This window comes from Lytechinus variegatus, chromosome 5 (assembly GCF_018143015.1).
Source record: "Lytechinus variegatus isolate NC3 chromosome 5, Lvar_3.0, whole genome shotgun sequence".
NCBI lineage: Eukaryota > Metazoa > Echinodermata > Echinoidea > Temnopleuroida > Toxopneustidae > Lytechinus > Lytechinus variegatus.
Window position 1 is genome coordinate 41,815,621 of NC_054744.1, and position 23,976 is coordinate 41,839,596.

The 23,976-nt window shown below is 37.5% G+C and overlaps 1 protein-coding gene across 4 annotated transcripts in view; it reads left to right on the forward strand.

Moving 5' to 3' along the window:
* The window catches only part of LOC121416188 (probable E3 ubiquitin-protein ligase HERC1), a 67,764-nt gene extending 44,048 nt beyond the window's left edge, over positions 1 to 23,716 (forward strand). For all 4 annotated transcript variants that reach the window (XM_041609676.1, XM_041609673.1, XM_041609675.1 and 1 more), the window contains exons 48-76: positions 217 to 417; positions 980 to 1,157; positions 1,509 to 1,818; positions 2,155 to 2,353; positions 2,488 to 2,773; positions 3,273 to 3,487; positions 4,129 to 4,332; positions 6,504 to 6,634; positions 6,855 to 7,060; positions 7,444 to 7,570; positions 9,460 to 9,609; positions 10,083 to 10,355; positions 10,707 to 11,057; positions 11,639 to 11,764; positions 12,257 to 12,395; positions 12,915 to 13,096; positions 13,684 to 13,836; positions 14,573 to 14,695; positions 15,209 to 15,311; positions 15,775 to 16,019; positions 16,766 to 16,996; positions 17,313 to 17,485; positions 17,946 to 18,188; positions 18,862 to 19,033; positions 19,430 to 19,510; positions 20,398 to 20,550; positions 21,054 to 21,187; positions 22,185 to 22,356; positions 22,950 to 23,716. In XM_041609676.1, coding sequence (XP_041465610.1) covers positions 217 to 417; positions 980 to 1,157; positions 1,509 to 1,818; positions 2,155 to 2,353; positions 2,488 to 2,773; positions 3,273 to 3,487; positions 4,129 to 4,332; positions 6,504 to 6,634; positions 6,855 to 7,060; positions 7,444 to 7,570; positions 9,460 to 9,609; positions 10,083 to 10,355; positions 10,707 to 11,057; positions 11,639 to 11,764; positions 12,257 to 12,395; positions 12,915 to 13,096; positions 13,684 to 13,836; positions 14,573 to 14,695; positions 15,209 to 15,311; positions 15,775 to 16,019; positions 16,766 to 16,996; positions 17,313 to 17,485; positions 17,946 to 18,188; positions 18,862 to 19,033; positions 19,430 to 19,510; positions 20,398 to 20,550; positions 21,054 to 21,187; positions 22,185 to 22,356; positions 22,950 to 23,135 — 5,447 coding nt within the window. In that variant the 3' untranslated portion in view covers positions 23,136 to 23,716. The remainder of the gene's footprint in view (positions 1 to 216; positions 418 to 979; positions 1,158 to 1,508; positions 1,819 to 2,154; positions 2,354 to 2,487; positions 2,774 to 3,272; positions 3,488 to 4,128; positions 4,333 to 6,503; positions 6,635 to 6,854; positions 7,061 to 7,443; positions 7,571 to 9,459; positions 9,610 to 10,082; positions 10,356 to 10,706; positions 11,058 to 11,638; positions 11,765 to 12,256; positions 12,396 to 12,914; positions 13,097 to 13,683; positions 13,837 to 14,572; positions 14,696 to 15,208; positions 15,312 to 15,774; positions 16,020 to 16,765; positions 16,997 to 17,312; positions 17,486 to 17,945; positions 18,189 to 18,861; positions 19,034 to 19,429; positions 19,511 to 20,397; positions 20,551 to 21,053; positions 21,188 to 22,184; positions 22,357 to 22,949) is intronic.
* Positions 23,717 to 23,976: the final 260 nt, after the last annotated feature.

Genomic DNA, 23,976 nt, shown 5'->3' on the forward strand with positions numbered 1-23,976 from the left:
TGTTTCTTGACAACTTATTTGTATTATGAAAATTAAAGAGTAGCAGCTAATTTTCTACCATTCTAATATTGACCATTTATTTTCACATGACAAGGTCTCAGAATGAACTGGTGGGAAATATTGGACAATTTGAGTAAGCTCAGGACTGTTGCCGATGCTATGGTACATTGCTATTGTTAATAATGATTGAATGGGTTTCTCCTACCTTCATTATAGATGAGACTGGTCATCTTGGAGTTGATGAAGATCTTCTTCTATCTGGCCAAGAGAACTTTGAACAGGTCATGCATCGTCTTGGTCTGACTGATAACAGGCCCATTCCTTCAGCTCTTGACTTCTCAGAACAAGACCCACTTGGGGCCAAGGCCTGCTGTGATTGTAAAGGACAGACCAGCTCTGGCAGTGCACAACAAAATGGTAAGATGTACAAACAAGGTACAAGGGAATGTGTCTATATAGACTGCCCAATGTATAAAAGAATGATGATCATTATGACCAGATGATTTTTGTGGGCAGATTCCTGTAATACGGGTTCAATGTACAATGTGGAAAATTATATGAGGGAAACCAATTATGGGGTCTCTTTCGAGAGGTGTTCCTTATATTCAGGTAGTCACTAATGCAGGTTTAACTGTAATTTGGGGGATTTTTTCCTTTTTTTTAGAACTCTACAGTTCTTGTACCATATCTATAGCAAACAACTATTAAAGATGGCAGAAAAACAAATTGCTGTATTTCATGGACATCACTAAGTGTGAGACATGTCTACCTTGTAACCATCCATTGGTGTGACTACAGTGGTGATGTTTCTCCTTTGTAGGTATCTGCGCTGTAAAGAAAAGCTTTGCTATGATATTATAAGCCCTTTCGTCTTCACTATCAAAATTTCTGATGCATTAGGGGTATTATATAGTGTCATATCTTGTAATTGGATTCATTTTAAAAATCTCATTTATTATTTTTTTTCCGTGTGTTGCAGATGCAACCAGTTTCCCAAGCATCAATGGGCAACCATGCAGAATGTCTTTAGGGGAGCAGGTGTCTATCTTACTGACACCCCAGGAGAGAGGTGTAGCTCTAAGAAAGGTTGCTGCAGCCTCCCAAGTTCTCCTTGCACGGTCAATGGTGATGAGAGCTCTTTCGTTGTTGTCTGTCAGGTAAAGCATTGTCTTCATGCTGTTTCATTGGCCATAATGTCAATTTTCATTTCAAATTTGGTATTTAAAACTAATGTTGGTGTTGGTGTGGAAACAACTGCCACAACAACCATTGTGAGAATAGGCTAGTCTTGGACTTTACACCTCATGGTGTTTAGCTATCAAAAACATAGTTGGTATTATTTTTCATCACCTACTGTACTGTTGAGGAGTTGATATGCAATTTCGATAGCGAATACTAGTGTTTTGCCAAAACACTGTCCCATGTCAGAATTTGCCATTTTCATAGTATAATCTACTTTTACTTAAAATTTGTTAAGAAAATCTGCTTCTATATCAATTATTCCACAGTGGGTCAGCATGCAATCTCTCTGAAGGACTTGAGAGACTAGGCCTCGCTGACATCCGTCTTGTTGTCCGTCTCATGTGCCTTGCTGCAGCAGGCCGAGCTGATTTCACCTCGATGTCGACCTCGTACCCTGACACAAGCTTCTCTCAAACTCAGTACTACCCCAGTCCCGCATCGACCACCAGTTCAGTAGTGGATGCTATCAGCCATAGTTCTCCGACTTCTAGTCTCTCATACCTTAGCTCGGCCATAGGAGCTCTGGTCTTGAGCAATCCTAGTGCCGCCAAACTGCTTGTTCAGTTATGTACAAAGGTAAGATATTAAATGAAACTTGCTGACAAAATCAACCATACTCAACCCTTATTTTTTTTCTCCTCTAAGGAATAAATACAATTACCTATTTACAAAAGAACTTCCTTGTTTTCTTCAAACACATGCTAATACTGTGTGTGTATATCCGCACCCATACCACCCATACTTAGCATATAAAAATCGGGTTATATTTTTTTCTACAAGTGCAAGCATTGTCTAAATTTAAACTGTGTAACAGGAGCTGCTCTAAGCTCATTCTGATAGCTTTATGCTTCCTAATATACTTTTCTAGTATAAAACACAACATCATTCTTTTCCCCCTCATTTCTTTCAAAGGATCTGTTATCGGCTGCCTGTGGTCTAAATATCGCAGCTATAGACACAAGACGAGTTACTATGGCAACAGAGGACCCTGGAAGCTCAGATCAGAGGGCGTTATCGTCCCCTAGTTTTGCAGTAACTAAGGCTCTTGTTGCTCTGTTAGCCAAGAGTACACCATCTACAGCAAAGTCACATGGAACAAGTGACAGTAAAGGTAGGATTCGACTTTTTATATGGATAATACCTACTTCTCATGAAGGCAGCTTAACAATTGTTTCTTAGGCATAATAGCAACTAAGACATTGCAAATGATGATAAATCATATATAATGTATGTTTATCTTTCCAGATGCCAAACCAAAGTCCAATCCTCTACTGCTTGCCAATGCCCTAGCGGCCTGCTGCCTGTCAAGTCGTCTCGCCAGTGAACATCGTCAGTGGGCAGCACAGCAGCTGGTCAAGGCTCTAGCCGGCAAGGAAAAGGAAGAGAAAGGATCCAGGGGTCCCCAGTCTCTCCCCATGGTGGCTGATGTCCAAGGAGAGCTGCCTCAGTGCCCAGTGGAGAAGGTAGAGGCTCATACAGCACCCCTGACAGCCAGTAGGTGGAATTCCAAGAAGGCTCTTCTAGCAACATGGTGAGTATTGTAATGACATTTTGACTGTAATTTGAAAATTATTACATTTATGTTATTGCACAACCCTCAGTCAAGAGGTAAAAGGGGGAATGGATACCACAATAGGGAAATATTGGAAAACATTATGCATCCTGCCCTCTTGTTGTTGGTCTCAGTTATTGCATTTCATTGTCTTGTAATGTTACTTTAAATCCCACCATTTAGTAATGATAGACAGTTCATACATGCAAATATGTTACATGCCTGAAGCATATTGATTTTCAATCATCAATACATCGGTATTATGCATGAATAGAATATAATAATACAATAGAGCATGCATACATATATCAGTTGTGAAGCAACTACTTTTTTGTTATGGTCGAATGTTTATGTTTATGATAACTAATAGTGATAAATAATCATGATTTCCACATTTTACTTATTAAAAATTATGATAAATGCAATCGTTCTGACAAAAGAAAATTAACTTTTTATTCTCTCCTACTCTTCAACACAGTGGTCGAGATGGGCGTGTCCGCACTTGGAGTCTGACGCCCTCCTCCCACCCATTACCCCAGCAGATATGTACCTTCTCTGCCACTGAGGACCAGATTGCAATCCTGAAGGGGCGCTACCCAGATGGACTGCCCCTCTCAAACTTCTGCTGGACTCCCAGTGGTCGCATTATGGCCGGCTCTGTTGACAACCTGGTCAATATTTGGTTTACCACAGGTGAAGAGGCAGGAAATAAGAAATGTGATGGTGGAAAGAAGTGGGCAAAAAGACCCCTAGTTTCATTGGATTAGACCTTCATGGTCAAGGTCAAGGTCATGGAGAGACAGAATGTTAATTAGGAGAAGGGGGGGGGGGGGGGATAGAGTGGGAGAAAGAATGAGAGAAAGGAGAGATGTAAGAGGGGACATATGGAGAGACAGGAAGGGGGAAACAAGATAGGATGGACTTTTGGCTATGAGTTGATTTTTTTTGTCTCCTTCAAAAATCTGTTTCCTTGGTCTAAATACATATTATATTTTTTTTACCCGACAGTATTCCTCTCTCGAACCTTAACATTTATTTATCAATCATCATGAATATGTACCCACCTTGATCGGCTAAGTGCTTCATCTCTCACCAACTGTTGACATCTCTCACAGGGGACATTCACAAGGGTGTTCAGAGAGAGAGAAAGTTAGGGGGATGAAAAGTCCCGCTTCTTTCTCGTTTATAGTAAACATTTGCAAATGTTCTTATTTAATTTCTTGTTGAATAGGATTAATGTGTTTATCATACCACGTTTGATTGTCTTACTTGTTTAATGTCTTGTACCACACCATATCACTTTCTTCACCATCCTTTTCTACATATCCATTTAGGTGGGCGTGGTCACTTAGACATCCAGCCCCAGTTGGTAACCTCCCTGACATGGCCTCTTCATAAAGGTCTACTAGAGGGTAGGGCTGGTACTACCACTGATATGTTGGTGGTAGGGAGGGCTGATGGTTCTCTTGGTCTGATTGAGATCTTAGATCATACTACCTTTCATCGGGTAGAACTGGAGCAGTGCTACAGGCAGGGAGGTAATTATGGCTTTCATTCCAAGTATCTAGTTATTGTCCATGAAATGGAAATATTGCTGATGTGGTTTACGGTACACCATGTGGAGTGTTATAGAAACAGTGGATAGACGAAGAGAAGAAATGGATTGGCGAGAAAGTGGAGATTTGAGAGTAGAGTATTCTTTCTTGAAAGTAGTCCTGAAAAGAACTGTAAACCAGAAGGAATTGATGAGTGAGAACAGCTTGAGTAGTAGAGCTGAAGAGGAGATGCTGGCTTGAGTCGGCGAGTAGAGATGATGAGTAGTAGACGTTTCGGACAGGTTGACTGTCCGTCTTCAATTCCTTCTGGTTTACAGTCCTTTTCAGAACTACTTTCAAGAAAGAATACTCTACTCTCAAATCTCAAAACTTTCTCGCCTATCCATTTCTTCTCTTCTATCCACTGTTTCTATAACACTCCACATGGTGTACCGTAAACCACATCAGCAATTGTACATGCCACCATGCAAACCTTCAAACAACATCAAAATCAAAATATGTACTGTAAACATGACAGAGTGAAATACATCAGTATGATCAAAGATGTTTGAAAATATACATATGCAACTCGAACAGAAAAATTAACATTAATCAATGAGAATTTACATGAATTATAACAATAATGCATATATTAGATGATTCAAACACAAAACTGATTTCAAGGATAATGAGCCATCAGTAATTCTTAGCTTGTGAGCAGGTGCTTGTGAAAAGAATGGCATGAAAAAATGTACAAAAAAAACCCAAGTAGTTCTGTTGTAATTAATTATAAGCAATAAAATGACTGATTTAATTGATTACAATAATCTTGTGAAGGTTTCAAGGTCACTGCAGTGATACATTTAAATATCCTGTTAAAATTGTATAAAGTCATGTCATCCTGATACTACCACTACGAAGAGTTGTAGTTTGGAAGCCACGCTTTTTACTTCCGTTGTTTCATTTTTGTCTCACCTGCGAAGCAGAGTGAGACTATAGGCGCCGCTTTTCCGACGGCAGCGGCGTCAACATCAAATCTTAACCTGAGGTTAAGTTTTTGAAATGACATCATAACTTAGAAAGTATATGGACCTAGTTCATGAAACTTGGCCATAAGGTTAATCAAGTATTACTGAACATCCTATTAGAGTTTCATGTCACATGACCAAGGTCAAAGGTCATTTAGGGTTAATGAACTTAGACCATGTTGGAGGAATCAACATCGAAATCTTAACCTGAGGTTAAGTTTTTGAAATGTCATCATAACTTAGAAAATATATAGACCTAGTTCATGAAACTTGGACATAAGGTTAATCAAGTATCACTGAACATCCTGCATGAGTTTCACGTCACATGACCAAGGTCAAAGGTCATTTAGGGTCAATGAACTTTGGCCGAATTGGGGATATCTGTTGAATTCCCATCATAACTTTGAAAGTTTATGGATCTGATTCATGAAACTTGGACATAATAGTAATCAAGCATCACTGAATATTTTGTGCAAGTTTCAGGTCTCATGATTAAGGTCAAAGGTCATTTAGGGTCAATGAACTTTGGCCGAATCAGGGGTATCTGTTGAATTACCATCATAACTTTGAAAGTTTATTAGTCTAGTTCATTAAACTTGGACATATGAGTAATCAAATATCACTGAACATCCTGTGCGCGTTTCAGGTCACATGACCAAGGTCAAAGGTCAACGAACTTTGGCCGAATTGGGTGTATCTGTTGAATTACCATCATAACTTTGAAAGTTTATGGATCTGATTCATGAAACTTGTACATAAGAGTAATCAAGTATCACTGAACATCCTGTGCGAGTTTCAGGTCACATGATCAAGGTCAAATGTCATGTAAGGTCAGTGAACTTTGGCTATGTTGGGGTTTTTTGTTGAATAACCATCATATCTCTGTAAGTTTATTGGTCTCGTTCATAAAAAGTGGACATAAGAGTAACCATGTATCACTGAACATCTTGTGTGAGTTAGAGTAGTATTCAAAGTCAGCACTGCTGCTATATTGAACCGCGTGATGCAGGTGAGAAGGCCAGAGGCATTCCACTTGTTATTTTGCACACCATGAAACATCTCTACTATCCATACTCCCAGAAGATCCTTTTACATGTATTGCCCTTCATTATTTCTAATTGAAAACTGCTCTTCTAATTTGTTTAGTTGCTGTTACCTGCCTAGCATGGTACGATGAAGACCATCGGTTTGCTGTAGGTTACTCTGATGGTCAGCTTGCTTTCTGCAGTAGAGATACCTTTGATCCAGAACCATCATTTGTTCTAGAAGCTCATGAGGTAAGTCAGTGATATAGTCTTAATTTTTGTACCTTCAATTTAGTTTGAAAGATCTGTATGTTTTCATACATGGAACAAGAGCACTGACAAACTTGATTCCAGAGAAGCACTTGCAATTGGTCATTAAAAGTCAAGATAATGTCTCAGGGATTATTTAATTTGGATTAGAATTTTTCTTTTAAACAAAAACAATCTCTCATCAATCAATTTTTGCATCTAGAACCAAGTACTGTGTGTGGAGTGGAACACTACTGGTCATCTCCTGGCCAGCTGTGCGGCCGGAGATGCGGTCAAGATCTGGCTTCAGACAGGCAAGCAGCCAAGCTGTCTATTTGAGCTTCAGCTTCCATCCTGTCCCCTGGTCTCTACCTTGGAATGGTGCTTGCTCAGCCCTCATCTTAGCAATCCCAATTTCATTCTTGCCATGTAAGTACATATGGTTCATATTCATAAAAGGTAGCATTACAAGAAACCTGCAGTCAATTCATGGCTTTTTTTGTCCATAAGTAGATCATTAGTCTTGCAAATGATGAATCATCTGTTTCCTGCAAAAGAAACTGACATTATTCGTTATTGTAAGATTTGATTTTTCAAGTACAAACTCAAGAAGGATTTGACATGCTGTTCAATATCAGCCCTTGTATGCTTATGAGAGGGAAAATGGTTATATTATTAATCAATTCAGACTCAAAACTTGTCTGAATGTGAGGTTAATTCAGCCACCCAGTTCAACAGGAACAAATCATGATTTAGAGCTTTTTAACTGCTGACCAACTGTCTGAAATACATGTATTTATATTTTTGTCTAGTGGTTGTGTAACTGGTAGTCTTCATGTGTGGAGGATACCATATCAGAGTCGTATGGACATACCAACACCGTTAGGATCTAGACCTAGACAGTTCTTGGAACCACTCACACCAGCCTCACCAGCTCAGGTAAGATCAGTAGAGTTGACAAAACCCTGAATAAGGAGGTAAAGAATCTGGGTTTGACCATGTTTAATGTACAGTGATGTTTGAGCAGCTCTTCATCCTATTGCAAAAGATGTAATATCAATTAGCTTTCAAATGTTGCCCCAAATTCCATAGAAAAAGGTCATGAAATTACTCTGTATTTTTACAGTGCATTTTAGAAATGTGACAGGTCACTTAAAGGGGGGGGGGTTGTCCTTTATCTTCACTCATCTTTCTTTTTATTGATAGTCTAAATCTATCGTTCTCTGGTAGGACGGGTGTTGAGATGTGTGACTGGTACTGTGCAAGTAGGTTGCACAATTGCATTGTCCTATTTCTCTCTGATTTCTCTTCTTTTCTTATCTTCTATTTTTTCTCATCTATCCTCTATGATCTCATTCTTCCCTTTACCTTCTCTCTTTTTTCTTCTTGTACAGTTGTGCAATACATATTTTAACAGTTATGATTGTTTGTTAAAGGACAAGTCCACCCAACAAAAAAATTGATTTGAATAAAAAGAGAAAAATCCAACAAGCATAACACTGAAAATTTCATCAAAATCAGATGTAAAATAAGAAAGTTATGATACTTTAAAGTTTCGCTTAATTTCACAAAACAGTTATATGCACATCCTGGTGGGTATGCAAATGAAGAGACTGATGACGTCACCCACTCACTATTTCTTTTGTATTTTATTATATGAAATATGAAATATTCTAATTTTTTTGCCTCCTTGTCAAGTGAAACAGTGATCAATTCCTCCCTGAACCTGTAGAATTAGCATTGTTTAAAGGGGAAGTTCACCCTGACAAAAAGTTTATTGTAAAAATAGCAGAAAAATTAATAAAAAATATTGCCGAAGGTTTGAGAAAAATTCATCAAATAATTAAAAAGTTATTAGAATTTCAATTATTTGATTTGTGACGTCATATGCGAGCAGCATTTATACATAGCGAATGGTAAAAAATCAAAGAAATTTCATTTTCTCAGAAAATTAAAAATGGTTTTCGTTGTACCTTTTATATATCAATAGACAAATCATTTCACACCCGATCATGAATAGAAAACAAAATTAAGTCATCAGGAACCATACAAAATTTGAAATTCATGCATTTTATATTACATAATACATGGGGCAACTGCTCGTTTATGACGTCACAAATCCAAAATTTTGAACTCTAATAACTTTCTTACTTTTTAACGGATTTTCCTCAAACCTTCACCAATATTTTTTACTAATTTTTCTGCTATTTTTACAACAAAGTTTTTTTCAGGGTGAACTTCCCCTTTAATACTATATGATTCAGTCAAGTCGGTCCCTATGGCCAAATCTCTAAGAAATGAAATATATTGTTTATTTCAAACAATAAAAAACAAAAGAAATAGTGAGTGATGGACATCATCGACTGACTCATTTGCATGTCACAGAGTTGTGCATATCACTGTTTTGTGAAAAATAAGTGAAACTTTAAAATGTCATAACTTTCTTATTTTACATCCGATTTTGATGAAATTTTCAGTGTTATGCAAGTTTGATTTTTTTCTATTTATTCAAATCAATATTTTACTGGGGTAGACTTGACCTTTAAATATATTATTTATGCCATTGTTTATTGTATTCATGTTTGTAACTTTATGCCCGAAAGCAAATTTTGTGTATTCTTATGCATGACAATAAATTATCTTAAATCTTATCAAATTGATTACTTTTTAAACAAATCCTAGCCCTCTTTCACAAAACATGAATTCCCCATACCACATGGAAGAGAAAAAGTCTTTCATATTTTTTTTTTAATGAGAGCTGTAAAGTTTCCCCAGAATTTGATTGTTGATAATGAATTATTTATGGACATTTTATTTTTAACTTGCAGGAAAAGAGCAGTGTTGCAGATGAAAAGCCCAAAGAGTTGATAGTGGTCAAAGGTCACTCAGGGGTCATCACACATTTGACCTTTAGTCAAGATGGTCTGTTGTTAGCATCTGGGTGTTCAGAAGGCCTTGTTAATGTATGGGCATTACATGTAAGTATTTGACATATATGGAATGATATTTCTTAAAAATAAAATGAATAGAAAGCATATTGTTTGTTTCGTGACTATATGAACTGTTATTTCAATCATATTTGTGCAGTTACTACATTTTCATGAAACAAGGAAAGTATGGTGAATATTTTAGATAAAAACATGTTTGCAATATTTGAGAACCATCTTATAAAGTACTTGTATTGATTATGGATTTGGAAATATACAGTAGTGATGCTTATTATGTAGATGATATATAATTAGATGGGTTTAGATAGTTAAACATTATTTTGATGTATGAGATGGAGTTTGGGCCAATATTTTTACTTTTATGCAAACATAAGTTCAGTATTTTTCATTTCTTGAAGTGCCAAACGTGAAATGGAATGAAAAACTGATATATGAGAAGAATGTGATGAGTTACCAATCTTTAAAGTAGGAAATTTTGATGTTTCTATTCTTGACAATCACAGGAGGGTGCTGTTCTACACACCTTCAAGGGAGACGGCCCTGTCCAGGATCTATCCTGGACATCTAATGCCAGTTTGGCCTTCTGCTCAGCCAAGTCCCGTTTCTTGACCATTGGTGTGTGCTCCGAGGACTGGTACCTCAAGCACCGGGTCTATGCTGCCTGCCGTATGGCACTGGTCTCTCAGGGTATTGTAGGGCTGCACCAGGCTCCGTTCCTACGTGCATTCCTGGAGAGACTGCCCATGATCCTACAGACACAGTACTCAGCTGAGAAGGTGAGGAATGAAGAATGTGGAGATGTATGATTTAGATGAGGGAAGGAAGAATAAATAATGAGGACATGGCGAAAAAAGTAATAGATGTATTAAAGGAAGGAATGATGAAATTATTAGTGAATTGATGGATTAAAGGAGGGAAATAAGGAAGTATGGGGTAATGGAGAGTAATGGTATGAATTGATTACAAGAATGATTTGAGAAGGAAGATGTGGAAGTAATACAAATTCTTTGTTGAATAAGTAAGAAATTAGTAAAGAAAACTATTTGTACACATGTGTTACATGTAGTTTGTCACTAGTAGACAATAGCTTACAGTGTAGTATGAAACTTCTGAAATTCTTCTTTCAGGGACAAGTTTTGAGAGGGGATCAGCTTGTCCATAGCAGCTTCCTCCAGTGTCTCGCTGCCCTTGCTCTTGCCCTCAACCTGGGCCATGCCCTGTACCTCCACCCTCGCCCGCCCCACCTCACCCTGGAAGACGACACCCCTATACTGCCAGAATGGAACTGGCTATCCTCATTCTGCACTGCAATGAAATCGGCCACTGCACTCATGCAGAGGGAGGGAATGCCCCCTGAGTTTGTGGTGCCCAACATGGAGTTACTCCAGGCCGGTGAGAGGCCGAGGCCGACGGTGAACAGCGAGTGGTCCTTGACTATGGATCAGCAGATCATGTCATGGGCAATGCAGAAACCTGAGGTAAGAGGAGGTGTGACAGACATTGGCAACATTTTCTGTACAATATCACTGAGATATGTCACCAAATGACAAAATTGCCTTCCTGTCTGTACAAATTTCTGCATTTTTTTATAAATCAACAGTATCAAACACTATTCTTTGTGTAATACAAAAATGAATACACAAACTGTGTCAAATGTAAATAACTAGATTGCAATGAAGTTTTACTTCTCAAAAGTACAATGCAAAAAGCATGTACTTGCAGGGGCCAAGATATTATCATTCATTGACTTGTCAAGTTTTTAGAGGAGAATTCCATTGTATTGATGCTGTCAAATGTACATAACTAAACTGCAACGAATTGATGCTGACATTGTGAGTTTGTACTACAGTGTAATCGAAGTGGGTCACATTGTATAAATCTTTGGCAATCATTGTTACTTTGCCAGGAATGGTAACCAGTATTGTAACTTTGAATATGGTTGCCATTCATGCCATTGTTATCGTAAATGGAAAGCATTGTACATGATCTAAAAATATATATAAACAAATTCAGATCGCTTGAATTAGACATGCAATTATGTTTATTGTGTTGATTTTAGGATTGGCAGCTAGGAGGACGTTGTGAGGTGTTTGTCTGGGGAAGTGGTAGGCAGGGACAACTAGCAGAGACTGGTCGAGGTACAGCCACTCCCAACCTTGTCACCTCATTCTCATCAGCACAGCAAGTAAGCATTGTTTCTGCTGTTGTAAATTCCACTCATATTTGATCTTCAGGGCCCCATTGCATAAATGTTACTATTATGGTAACTTTACCATCCAATGGTAACTACCATAATAACGCTGATCAACAGCCAATTAGAATCAAGGATTCCATTCAAGTTACCATTGCATGGCAAAGTTACCATGATAGTAACTTTTATGCAATGAGACCCTGATTATTACATGAAATTCAATGAAATTGAATGTTTTTAGATGTCGAAATTTGAAAAAACATCAACAACGTTGCCCAATAGCAGTAAAAAGGGGGTCTTAAGACAATGTTTATAATGGGTTGGGGGGAGGGGGGATTATATAACAAAATTTATTTCGACTAGTGAAATATGATCAAATTGTGGTATTATGTGACTGATTAATGAAGGTATAACATTTTAAGCTTTTGGCTTTGTGTTCAGATGGATGAATTTAAACCAAATTGACTATTCATGATCTTTGTACAGGTAATCCTTGGTCAGAACTGTACCTTTGTGATTCATTCTAATGGGACAGTGTCAGCCTGTGGTGAAGGAAGCTATGGACGGCTTGGACAAGGAAACTCAGACGATCTTCATACTCTTACTGTCATATCAGCTCTACAAGGTATGAGTTATAACTTGATTAGTCATCCTATTGTGTTTTCTTTCTGCTGAGTATCTGATAGTATATTTCTGTTTCTTTCTCTGTCCCTGCTGTCCGTCTTTACAGTAGAAATATAAGTAGATATCATTCTTTGTTTTTACATTTAGAGCTTTCATGCTTTTCTCTGTCTTATGTCACACATCCTCCATTTTCCCTGACTGCATATTGCAATTCTTTATTCTTTTTCTTTCTCTCTCTATAATAATTTTTCCATTCCTCCCTATCTCTGATTCTCTGCCTTAATTTCCTCTCAGTATTATCCAAGAGCTTCTGTGTTTGTTCCCTTGATATTTCCTTTTGTCTCTTTCACTCTGTGTTATTGTTTTTCTGTATGTCTCTATCTCTTTTTTCCCTCCCTTTATCTGTATTTCTTTCATTTGATAGAATTTTTTTGTTTGATTTCTCTTTCTCATGCAGGAATATGTGTGATATTGTCGTTAATGTCAAAATATTACATTTTTTTCTCCTCCACCCTTAAAGGTTTTGTGGTGACCCAGCTTGTCACATCATGTGGTTCAGACGGTCACTCTATGGCTTTGACTGAGAGTGGAGAAGTGTTCAGCTGGGGGGACGGTGACTACGGTAAGCTAGGACATGGTAACAGTGATAGGCAGAGGAGACCAAGACAAGTAGAGGCACTGCAAGGAGAGGAGATAAGTCAGGTGAGTGCTTTTACCATCAAGGTTGGGAAAGTCACTCCACAGGGAGTGGAGGATGTGCACTTATTGTGTGCAGGAATGACTGATTGAATCCGATGACCGCGGTAATAATATGTCTGTAAAGTGCTTAGACACGTTGTTCCGATGTATTTAGTGCTATATAAAAGCGGATTATTATTATTAATTCAGTGACAACCATGTTTGAGATTGGGGAGAGGAAATGGGGAGGGGCTGGAAAATGGTAACATTGGTATCTGAAGGAGGTCAAGATAAGTAGAGAGGCATTGTAAGGAGAGGAGATAAATTAATTGAAATCTGTGCAGAGTGGTGTTCAGTTGGGTTGGGGGAAGGAATGAGGATAATCATGATCATTGTTCAAAGTCTTCTTCATCAGCATCATTATTTTCACAATCATCATCACCGACATCACCATCGCCATAATAATCATCACTATTATAATTACTCATCACCACCACAACTTGTACTGTCGTATTTCTCATTCAAAGTGTACATTCTTTACCTATAGATTCATAAATGTTTCCTTATTATATTCAATAGCAATCACCACAAATATTCAAATATTGTTTCAGATGGCGTGTGGCTTCAAGCATTCTGCTGTGGTGACCTCAGATGGCAAACTCTTCACATTTGGTAATGGAGACTACGGTCGTCTTGGACATGGTAACACATCTAACAAGAAGACTCCTGAACCTGTCATAGCCTTAGGCCAGTCTGTGGGTCAGGTACAGTTTATGTCAACATTTTTTACTCTTCCTTGTCATTAACCCAGAAAAACATTAACTCAATGTGTTGATGATTTAAATTTCTTTTTGCTATAAGCTTGCTACAAGGAAAATGAAAGAACTCTTCAAATAAGCGGTCATTAGTCCATTTTCTAGGAAAATTCCTAGTAATGTTTGTTATAGAATTAAGTAACATGATGTCTTTAAACGTGGACATGTGACACTAATGTGAATTGGGCTTCTGGTTTTGTAGCTGAAGTTAATTTCGAAAAAATAAGAGGGAACAAAAGAATCCTGCTATTGAAGACATATTTTCAAATAGTACACAGGTCTTCTTGTACATGTTTTTGGATTTTCCGTGTAAAGAGGAAACTTGGATCGAGTCCTAAAAGGCTAAATTAAAAGCAAATGAGGTATGGAAAGAGAGAGAAGTGAAAGCTAGAATGCAAATCATTGGCAGGTCATTGGCCGTCTAACACAAAGGTTTGCAGAAGATTGCAAATATGAATGCAACATTCTAATTGGTTTCTGGTCAGAGTTTTGAATAGAATGAACATACAATGATTATCTTGATTGGCTAGTGATGTTTAGTTATTGATTGCAAACTTTTGTGTTACAGAGCCCAGGCCAGGACTAACCAAGTGGTTGGCAAAAAAATATCTTCTTTATGACAAGTTGTCTAGATCCATTTGAACTTTCAAAAATCACCTATCAGTGTTTTCTGTTTTCTATCTAGGTATCATGTGGCATGAACCATACCTTATGTGTGTCAGCCGATGGTAATATTGTATGGGCGTTTGGTGATGGTGATTACGGCAAGCTTGGACTGGGTAACTCTACAGCCAAGTCTTATCCACAGGTTAGTAGCATTTTCAGTTTGGTAACATTGAGCTTTGTTCTGTATTAAATTGTATGAATATTTCAAATAATTATGTTCCTATGCATTATATACATATACAGTTGGGTTGAAAAGTGATGTTAAAAGTGATCTGGAACAAATTTATGAAATCATCACAATTCCCTGCCTACTTTAGTAAGATAGGAAAGTGTGCTCTTGGTATAATGAAGATGGCATGGGGCTATTTCACCTTCGTTTGCCCATTTTAAACCACATTTTCAATTTCTATTTCGAACAATGAAATGTGGATTTTCATTTTAATTTTTCATTTTCAATTTGTTTTGAACCTGAAAGGGATTTAGGGAAGGGGCAATTTTGTAATTCATCAAGGCTATTATGAATTTTTTAGAGATGAGTCATTGCTCACTTATGTATTTTCCATGGTAGGTGAATGCCTTGGATAATGCAGTTTTTAGTGGCAATCCAGTGTAATATGTCTTTCATATAAAAGGATTTCTCATTTACCCTTTGCAGAGGATTGAAACCTTGTGCAACATTGGTGTAAAGAAGGTTTGCTGTGGCACTCAGTACTCTGTTGCTCTCACAAAGGATGGTAGAGTCTTCACATTTGGTCAAGGTACAGTATCCATGAGTAGTCTTTTAAGATTTATGGCTAGTTCCACCCCCAAATAATGACTTGATTAAAATCAGTGGGGTGATAGTAGATGATCAAAACATTAAGATTTGATATTGATTTGAGAAAATATACCCAAATTATGGCATTTTCAAGTTCTACATGGCTTTCTAAAACAATAATTTGCTTGACATTGTCAGTATGTGAACAATTAGCCATTGCTGTTGTAAGCTTGTAAACTATTTTTTCCCTTTACCCCTTTTTACACCATTGTATGAATTTTCCAATGACAAAATATTAGTCTCCTGGTAGGTAATCTTGTTTGGCTTTTCCTTGAATTTGTAAAATCCTCTTTATTGTAGCTGATTGTGATGAAAGAGAGATATCTAGGACACTTTCTTCATTAGTAGAAAATGTATTGCATTACTTGAATCCCTCTTCATTTTCCCTCAATCTTTTCCCACAGATCGCCTGACAGGCCTACCAGAGAACAGGGCCCGTCTGGCTAACCGACCCCAGCAGGTCCTAGCCCTAGCAGGGTTCTTTGTAGAGGACATTGCAGTAGGCTCAGAGCACACCCTGGCCCTCACTAGCACTGGTGATGTCTGGGGGTGGGGTAGTAATAGCGATGGTCAGCTAGGGTTGGGTCATTTTAACACGGTCAGGGAGCCTGTCCTGGTGGGTTCGTTGCAAGGGAAAAACATCCAACAGGTAGGATCATACATTTTATCAATTTCTTTTAACGATGTGTATCTATTGGATTTGATTGATTTACATCTAGTTCAAGCACATTTTAATGTAGAGTTATTACAAGAAAAGAACAGCATAAACTGATTAAGTTATTCTGTTTTGTTTACAACAATAAATACACTGAAATAAGTGCACATTTCTTGTGTGCATACTTCAAAATAACACTTCTCAAAGGAAACCTTTAGTTTCGTTCCAGCCGAGAGAACATATCTCTTCCCTAGCAACAGCATTTCCTGAGTTCCACTTGGGAAATCTAGACTTCCTCTGACAGAATTTGTAACCTATACTAGTAGTAATTTTTTGCTTGATGCTACACAAGGTAGAATATGAGGATTCTCCTCTATTGTGAGTTACTTTAAGGCCACCTCACACCTTACGACTGTTCGCGATCCGATTTTGGAACAAATCACATTCTGCTCATTTTCTGAATATGTAAATGGAACATGTCATTTTATTTGAGGTTAAAATTAATTGAAAGAATACAAATATAACCATTTTGTAAGATTGTAAGCCTTTATTTTGGAGTAAAGGCCAAATTAGTTTCAAATCATAGCCAATCGTACGACTGCTATGACGTCATTACGACTTGATATTAAACTTGCTTTTATTCTTAGAAGGATGATAGCATAGGCAGAGATTTGAACATAGGTATTCGTACGATGATTTCGAACATTACACAGTAATGCGCATCTCCAATTTATTCACAGATTTCTGCAGGGCGTAGCCACTCTGCTGCCTGGACAGCACCCCCTGTACCCCGATGCAGCCCTGGTACCCCTGCTCCCTTGCAGCTTGGTCTACCTGATCGTATCCCAACTCAGTATACTGCCCTCAAGGATTGTAGTCCAGGTAGTGTCAGGGCTCGTCTCAGACTCCTTCATCACTTCAGCGATCTTATGTATTCATCATGGAGACTACTTAATCTAGATCCAGCTCAGGTAAACTTATTGGATTTTGTTTTGTTTTGGGGATATGTTTTGTGAAGTTAATTGAAGTAAAAATATTAGCTGTAATAATAAACATTCCTGAATCAAAGACAAACTATTATCATCAAGGAAACTTAGAAATTATAATGGCTTAAGACTTGATTATAAAACTGTCATTGTAATAGTTTAAGAAAGGCTGCTAACTGCATCAACATATATTTCAAGTATTTGCACCTACATTTATTTTTACATGGATAAGTTTACAAGGAAGTTGGATGCTTTCTCTTCAATGTTTTCAAATCTTTCATGATATATTTTTCCCATGCAGCACATAACTCTAGGTCCTTATGGAGCTGGTATCTCTGGCTTGATGGATGGATCTCTGCGGCCATTATTGGCGCCCAGGGTCTACACCCTCCCCATGGTGAGGGCTATTGGTAGGACCATGGTACAAGGCAAGAATTATGGCCCTCAAGTCACCGTCAAGAGATTAGCAACAAGGTAAATGGAATCAATATTTGTTTTTTGATATGGTCATTTAAAGTATCCTTCATCATTTATGATTCAACATTTTCGGTTCAATTCTTCATCTAGTTAAAGCTAGTTAACAGTTTGAAAAGTAGTAACAAGTCAGGTTTGAAAATATATGGCTGATAAAGGATGAAAATATAAGAAATTCACACAAATAAATCGATGGTAGATTTTAGTATTCAAATTAAATGTAAACGAAATTTCATAATACTATCAGTTTCTCACAGAAATCTCATAATCAAACCAATTCACATGTAAACACAACTTTTAGCATTAGCTGATATTTTAAGATTTAAACTTTGCTGACAAAGTCTCAACCTGTGAGTGAGAAAATTAGTGAAGTTGACTATATTTTACACTGGAATATCTGATATAGAACTAAAAAGAAACTATAATAATTGTACTTGCATTTGTCTTTCTTGATTTGCAGGGGACGGAAGTGCAAACCCATCTTTGTGCAGATAGCCAAGCAGGTTGTACGACTGAAGCCAGCCGATCTGAGGCTTCCTGCTAGAGCTTGGAAGGTTAAATTAGTAGGAGAAGGTGCTGATGATGCTGGAGGGGTGTTTGATGATACCATCACAGAGATGTGTCAGGAGCTTGAGTCTGGGACTGTAGGTCTTCTCATCCCAACACCAAATGCAGTCTCAGAGACGGGCAGTAACAGGGATAGGTATGATGGTCATCTTTTTTTATGTTAGATCATCAAGAAATAAACCAGTGAAATTCAGTAGTCATTTCCAGGTGGTTGATAAATGAGAAGACCTTTCAACCATATCACAGGCCTTCATCTTTACTTTAAATCAAGGATAAAAGAAATACTGTACTTTTTGCATTCCTTGTTTAATTTCATGTCCCTTCCACCCTGTATAATTTTGTCAAAATTTTGTCCATTCAAACGGATGAAGCCAGTCTTTTTAGTTAACTTTTGTTCTTCATCATATAAGTCAATTCTTTTTAATCCAGAGATTAATTACCAGTCCCAACGTATTGACTTTGGAAAGAGAAATAAAACAGGGCAATTTTAAAAACTATGCCCTTCCGATTTCGTATGTGCGGGATCTTCGTGAAAATATTAATCTCTGTTTTCTAGTTCATATGAAAGGTTGAAATGCTTTTAAATTACCAAGAATTGAGCAGTTCATGAAGAAAAGTAAACATTGAGAAAATAGGGGTCAGACCTTCAAGAAGGTTTGATTACTTTATGGAATTGCCCTACATATATACAGGTGTATTAGATGAGAAATGGTCCGAAATCGTACAGTATGTGTACACTATTGCAAATTCTGTTTTTGACTCCTATGAAATATGTACTTGTAATATACATTTGATATCTTTCCCCCAAGATTCTTACTGAGCCCTTCAGCCAGCTCCGAGGAGCAGCTATCTCTTTTCAAGTTCCTTGGTATCTTGTTTGGAGTAGCCATTAGAACAAAGAAACCTCTTGATCTTCATCTTGCTCCTGTGGTCTGGAAACAACTGGTTGGGATACCCCTTACTACACAAGACTTGGAAGAGGTGAGTATTTTGTTCATTCTGATGTTATTTTATCATTTATATCATCATCCTCATCAGTGTAATCTCTTAACTTCATCATTATCACCATTACTATAATCATCATTGTCATTCTCGTCATCTTCTTCATCATTGTCACCATAATTGTCCTTATTGTTGTCGTCACCGTCGTTGTCATCATCATCGTCACCATCATCATATTGGTTGAAGTGAGCAGTTTCCCCATTTCAACTGAAGGTTTCTGACTTTACACCATGGCAGATCCCCTCTTCATTTCCGTTGTATTTGATGCTAACATATGTACCAGTATAGACCACTCTAGTATTTGGGTTTTATGTTTACATACATGAACTTTCTTGTGCTGACATTTCTCTATCTTTTTTCTTCCCTATGTAACAGGTGGATTTTCTTAATGTGCAGAATCTGCGAAGCATCAGTGATATTGACAAGAGTGGAGTAAATGAAGATAACTTTCATGAGGTTAGTTTAGTAATGATAAATCTATGAATAATGTCTAGAAATTAATTAAGAACAAGGACGTGAAAGGAAAAGAAAAGAAACATCAGCTTTCATTAAATGATTTTATAGTATTATGAGCAGGTTTTGAATTGACACATCAACCATTTTTTTTTTATTAACCCAGGAGGACTGTATCTTGTTGCACACTTGTCTTACTTACTCAACTCATTAAATCCATCAGTTCAGATGCTCGGGAAAAGGAAGGCATCCTCATTTACGGCTATTGCCAATCAGTATAATTATTTTCCAGTGAGAACATAAATCAGTGTAATTGTTTTCCAGTGTAAACATTAGTCTTGTTATAAATCATTGATGATTGTTCCTCAAAATGCAATCACTTTGTAACATGCGTATATACAGTTGTGCTCAAATTTGGTGAATCCCCAACTCAAAATGCACTCCTTCATGCTCTGCAAACCCAGAGAAAGAAACTTTATTGAATATACTACTTTATCACCTGACTTCACAATTAAATATCTAAAATATGGCAAAACTTGAACACTTGAAATATGTTCTGTATTTGCTGGGGGTCACTAACTTTTGAGCACCACTGTCTGCTTTTACTTGAATGACACGTAATGACCTGATAACAAAATGAGACAGTTGCTCCAACAAAAGTGATGACAAGAGAGCTACTGCTGTAAGATATTCTGGACATCATTTTGAAGACTTGGAGAAAACAAGCCTAGAGGATATTCTGCTGTCAGGATATTTTATCATGAGATGATACTGAAGAGCTTTCATCGCATGGCAAATCTCATGTTATGAAGGGCTGTCGTTTTTTGTGGAGCAAACTTGGATGTGATCTTACCCATTGACCTTGTGACCTTGCAACCTTTTTCATTTAGGTGATACCCCTTGAGAGGTTTGAAGGTCAGAGTGCAGATGGAAGGTTTGTTCCCGTTGTACCTGGGGGCTGGAGTATCCCTCTCACATTCAGTAACAGGAAGGAATACGTCGAGAGGGCTCTGGCATACAGATTACATGAACTCGACAGACAGGTATGTCGACCTTGAAATTATTATTATTTACTTTTTCTTTTACCAGGTAGCCACTGCTCATATTTATTTAAAATAATTTCCACCTACATGTAAGATATAAACAAAATGGAATATTTATTTGTGTGTTTTGGCTGAGAATTATATGCATTTTTTCCAGATGTCTAATATCTATAGGCTGGATAAGTAATATTTGCTCCAATTGCTTAGCCCACACTCCCTTGTACAGATTCTTCACTTGCTTTATCAATTCGTAGAAAAGTTCTGAGGGCCGAATATGTAATCATACCTACAAATTAGTAATCCACTGTTTATTTATAAAATTTGCTCATCATAGGTTATTGCTGTATTTTGCTTAGTATTGTTGTAGGCTAAACATGATTGCTATCAGTTGAATTGAGTCTTGATTTTCTAAAGGTTGATAGTTGTCACATTGGGTATGTGAGAAGTGAGATATGTACCTTTACAAGTGTTTGACATCCAAGTGATTGTCATGTGACTTACAGGTGGCTGCTGTAAGAGAAGGCATGTCATGGATCATACCAATACCACTCCTCTCACTCCTGACATATCGCCAGCTGGAACAGATGGTTTGTGGGATGCCTGTCATCTCAGTCGATATCCTCAAGAGAGTTGTCAGGTATGTGTTCAACAGTTTATGAGAAAAATGAGTGGAAAACATTGAGTGGTAGTGGTGATGGTAGTGATGATGGCAGAACTTGTGATAATGAGGATGGTGATGATGTTGATGATATGGTGATGATGGTGGTGGCGATGTTGATAGTGATGGTGGTGGTGGTGTATATAATTATGGTATTAACAATAAGATGATTGCAATGATGGTAATGCTGATGAGGATAGTAGTGATATCAATGATATCTATAATGAGAGGGAGTCATCTGATATGTATTTTAATGATTTGTCTGAAGAATGTTAGCAAACTTCTTTGGCCAACACATTTCTATTGTATTGTATATTAAGCATCAGTAATGCATGGTTGTCATGATGATGATGATAATGATGCTACTGCCGTTGCTGCTTTGCTTCTGATTATGATGATGATGGTATGGTAATTGTGATGATGATGATGAGAATGATGAAAATGGTGATGATGTTGATGATTATGATGATGATAATAGTGATGATGATTATGATCATGATGGTGATGATGATGATTATGATGATGATGATGGTGATGATGATTATGATGATGATGATGGTGATGATGATGATGGTGATAGTGATGATGATGATGATAATGATGGTAATTGTGATGATGATGATGATGATGTTGATGATGATGATGATGATAATGATGGTAATTGTGATGATGATGGTAATGATGGTGATGAAGATGATGATAATGATAATGATGGTAATTGTGATGATGATAATGATGGTGATGATGATGATAATGATGGTGATGATGATGATGATGATAATGATGGTGATGATGATGATGGTGATAGTGATTGTGATGATGATGGTGGGGATGATGGTGATGATGACGATGACAACGACTGCGACGATGATGGTGGTGATTATGAAAGTGATGATCATGACTGTATTGAAGATTGTAGTGATGAAGGTGAAAAAGTTGATCATGATTATGAATATGAATATCCTATAAATTTCAGATACCGTGAAATTGACGAACACCATCCCTTGGTCCAGTGGCTTTGGCAGACTCTAGAACAGTTCACCAACGAAGAACGCGTCCTGTTCATGCGATTTGTGTCTGGAAGGTCCCGCCTCCCAGCAAACATTGCAGACATCTCTCAGCGTTTCCAAATCATGAAAGTGGACAGGGTGAGTAGCCATTAAACAAACAGATTTCTGTATTGATCTCATTCACCCAACATTGCCCCTTAACATGAATCTTTGCAGCCAGCAGATTTGAAAAATGAAAAAATAAAAATGCATTCAACAGTGATCCTTGGTGGCCATTACAAAGTTTGTGATTGATTACTACTTTTGCTTCAGTTGTGTAAATCCAGTGTCCTGTAACAAGAAGGCTAGTGACTATTCGTGAGCTTAATATCCATGATTAATTGTAGTCAATGCAGTCAGTCATTGCTATTACCTTGTCTTATAGGCTCCAGATAATGATTTCTGATGTGATAAACATACAGCAATGACTTTTTCATTCTGGGTTGAATAATTTTGAAAAAGAATGGATATGTTGTCAAATGTCTGTATTAACAAAAAGCAGAAAATTCTGTATATGTTTCATCGTCATGTCTCTATTTGAAAAAAAAGTCTGTAATACTCTTTACATAATACAAAATTTGGGAATGTACCTTTTTCTTCAATGTTTGTAATCGTTTGTGTATACCTGTGATGTGTAATACCAATTTTTAAACTTCTTTTTTAATGCTCTCTTTCTTGCTCCATCTTTCCAGTCTGTTGATGGACTCCCTACTGCCCAGACCTGTTTCTTTCAGCTTCGTATTCCACCCTACTCAAGTCAAGCCATCATGGCAGAAAGACTACGCTATGCCATCCATAACTGCCGCTCAATCGACATGGACAACTACATGCTATCCAGGAACACAGATGCTGCAAACCTATCTGATGGAGAGATGTAGGGAGTGTGTTTCTCAGATGGCCTTTGGCAGTAAGACAATATATCTACTGCTTTCAAGAAACATGGACACTGCCAATTTTCAGATCATTAAGTGTACATGTAAGGCAGTCTGACAGTTTGGAAAAGAAATCAATTGCTGCAGGATTACTGAGATGTTTGAAAGCTAATCAATTATGAGATGTTGGTAGTGTGTTACGATGGTGCTCTTTGACAGTTGGACAATACATCTACTGCAATCAAGAAACCCAAACACTCTCAATGATTCAGATAGTGCAGTGTACATGTAGAGTGTTCTCTGAAGATATTCTGACAGTGTAGCAAGCGCATCATTTGTAGTCAAGAAACCTGACGCTGCAAGCTAGTCTGACGGTGAGGTGTATGTGAGCTTCTAAGGTGCTCTTTGTATGTTGGACAATACATCTACTGTTGTCTAGACACCTGGACACTGCCAGTTATTCAGATGGTGCAGTATTCTGTAAAGACATACTGACAGTTGGTAAGCACGTCCACTATTTCTGAGAAACCCAGATGCTGCAACTTGTTCGGTGATGACATTCTATGGCTCTGTCAATTTTTCTCAAGATTGTTAGAAATCTGGATGCCATTAATACATCAGATTATAAGCTTAATAATTTGTGGACATGGGTAGTTCTGTTTTCTTGCCATTGTGACATATGTTAGTTGTATATAATTATCACCTGAATGCTGTAGACCAGGCAATGAGATTAAGTTATTTTCCAAAGACAACAATTAAAAAAATTGTCTACATTTTCTGTTATGTATTGTGTGGTAAGAGGTTTGGTGGTGCAAGATTACTTGATGTCAGTGTGCAAGAGAGAATA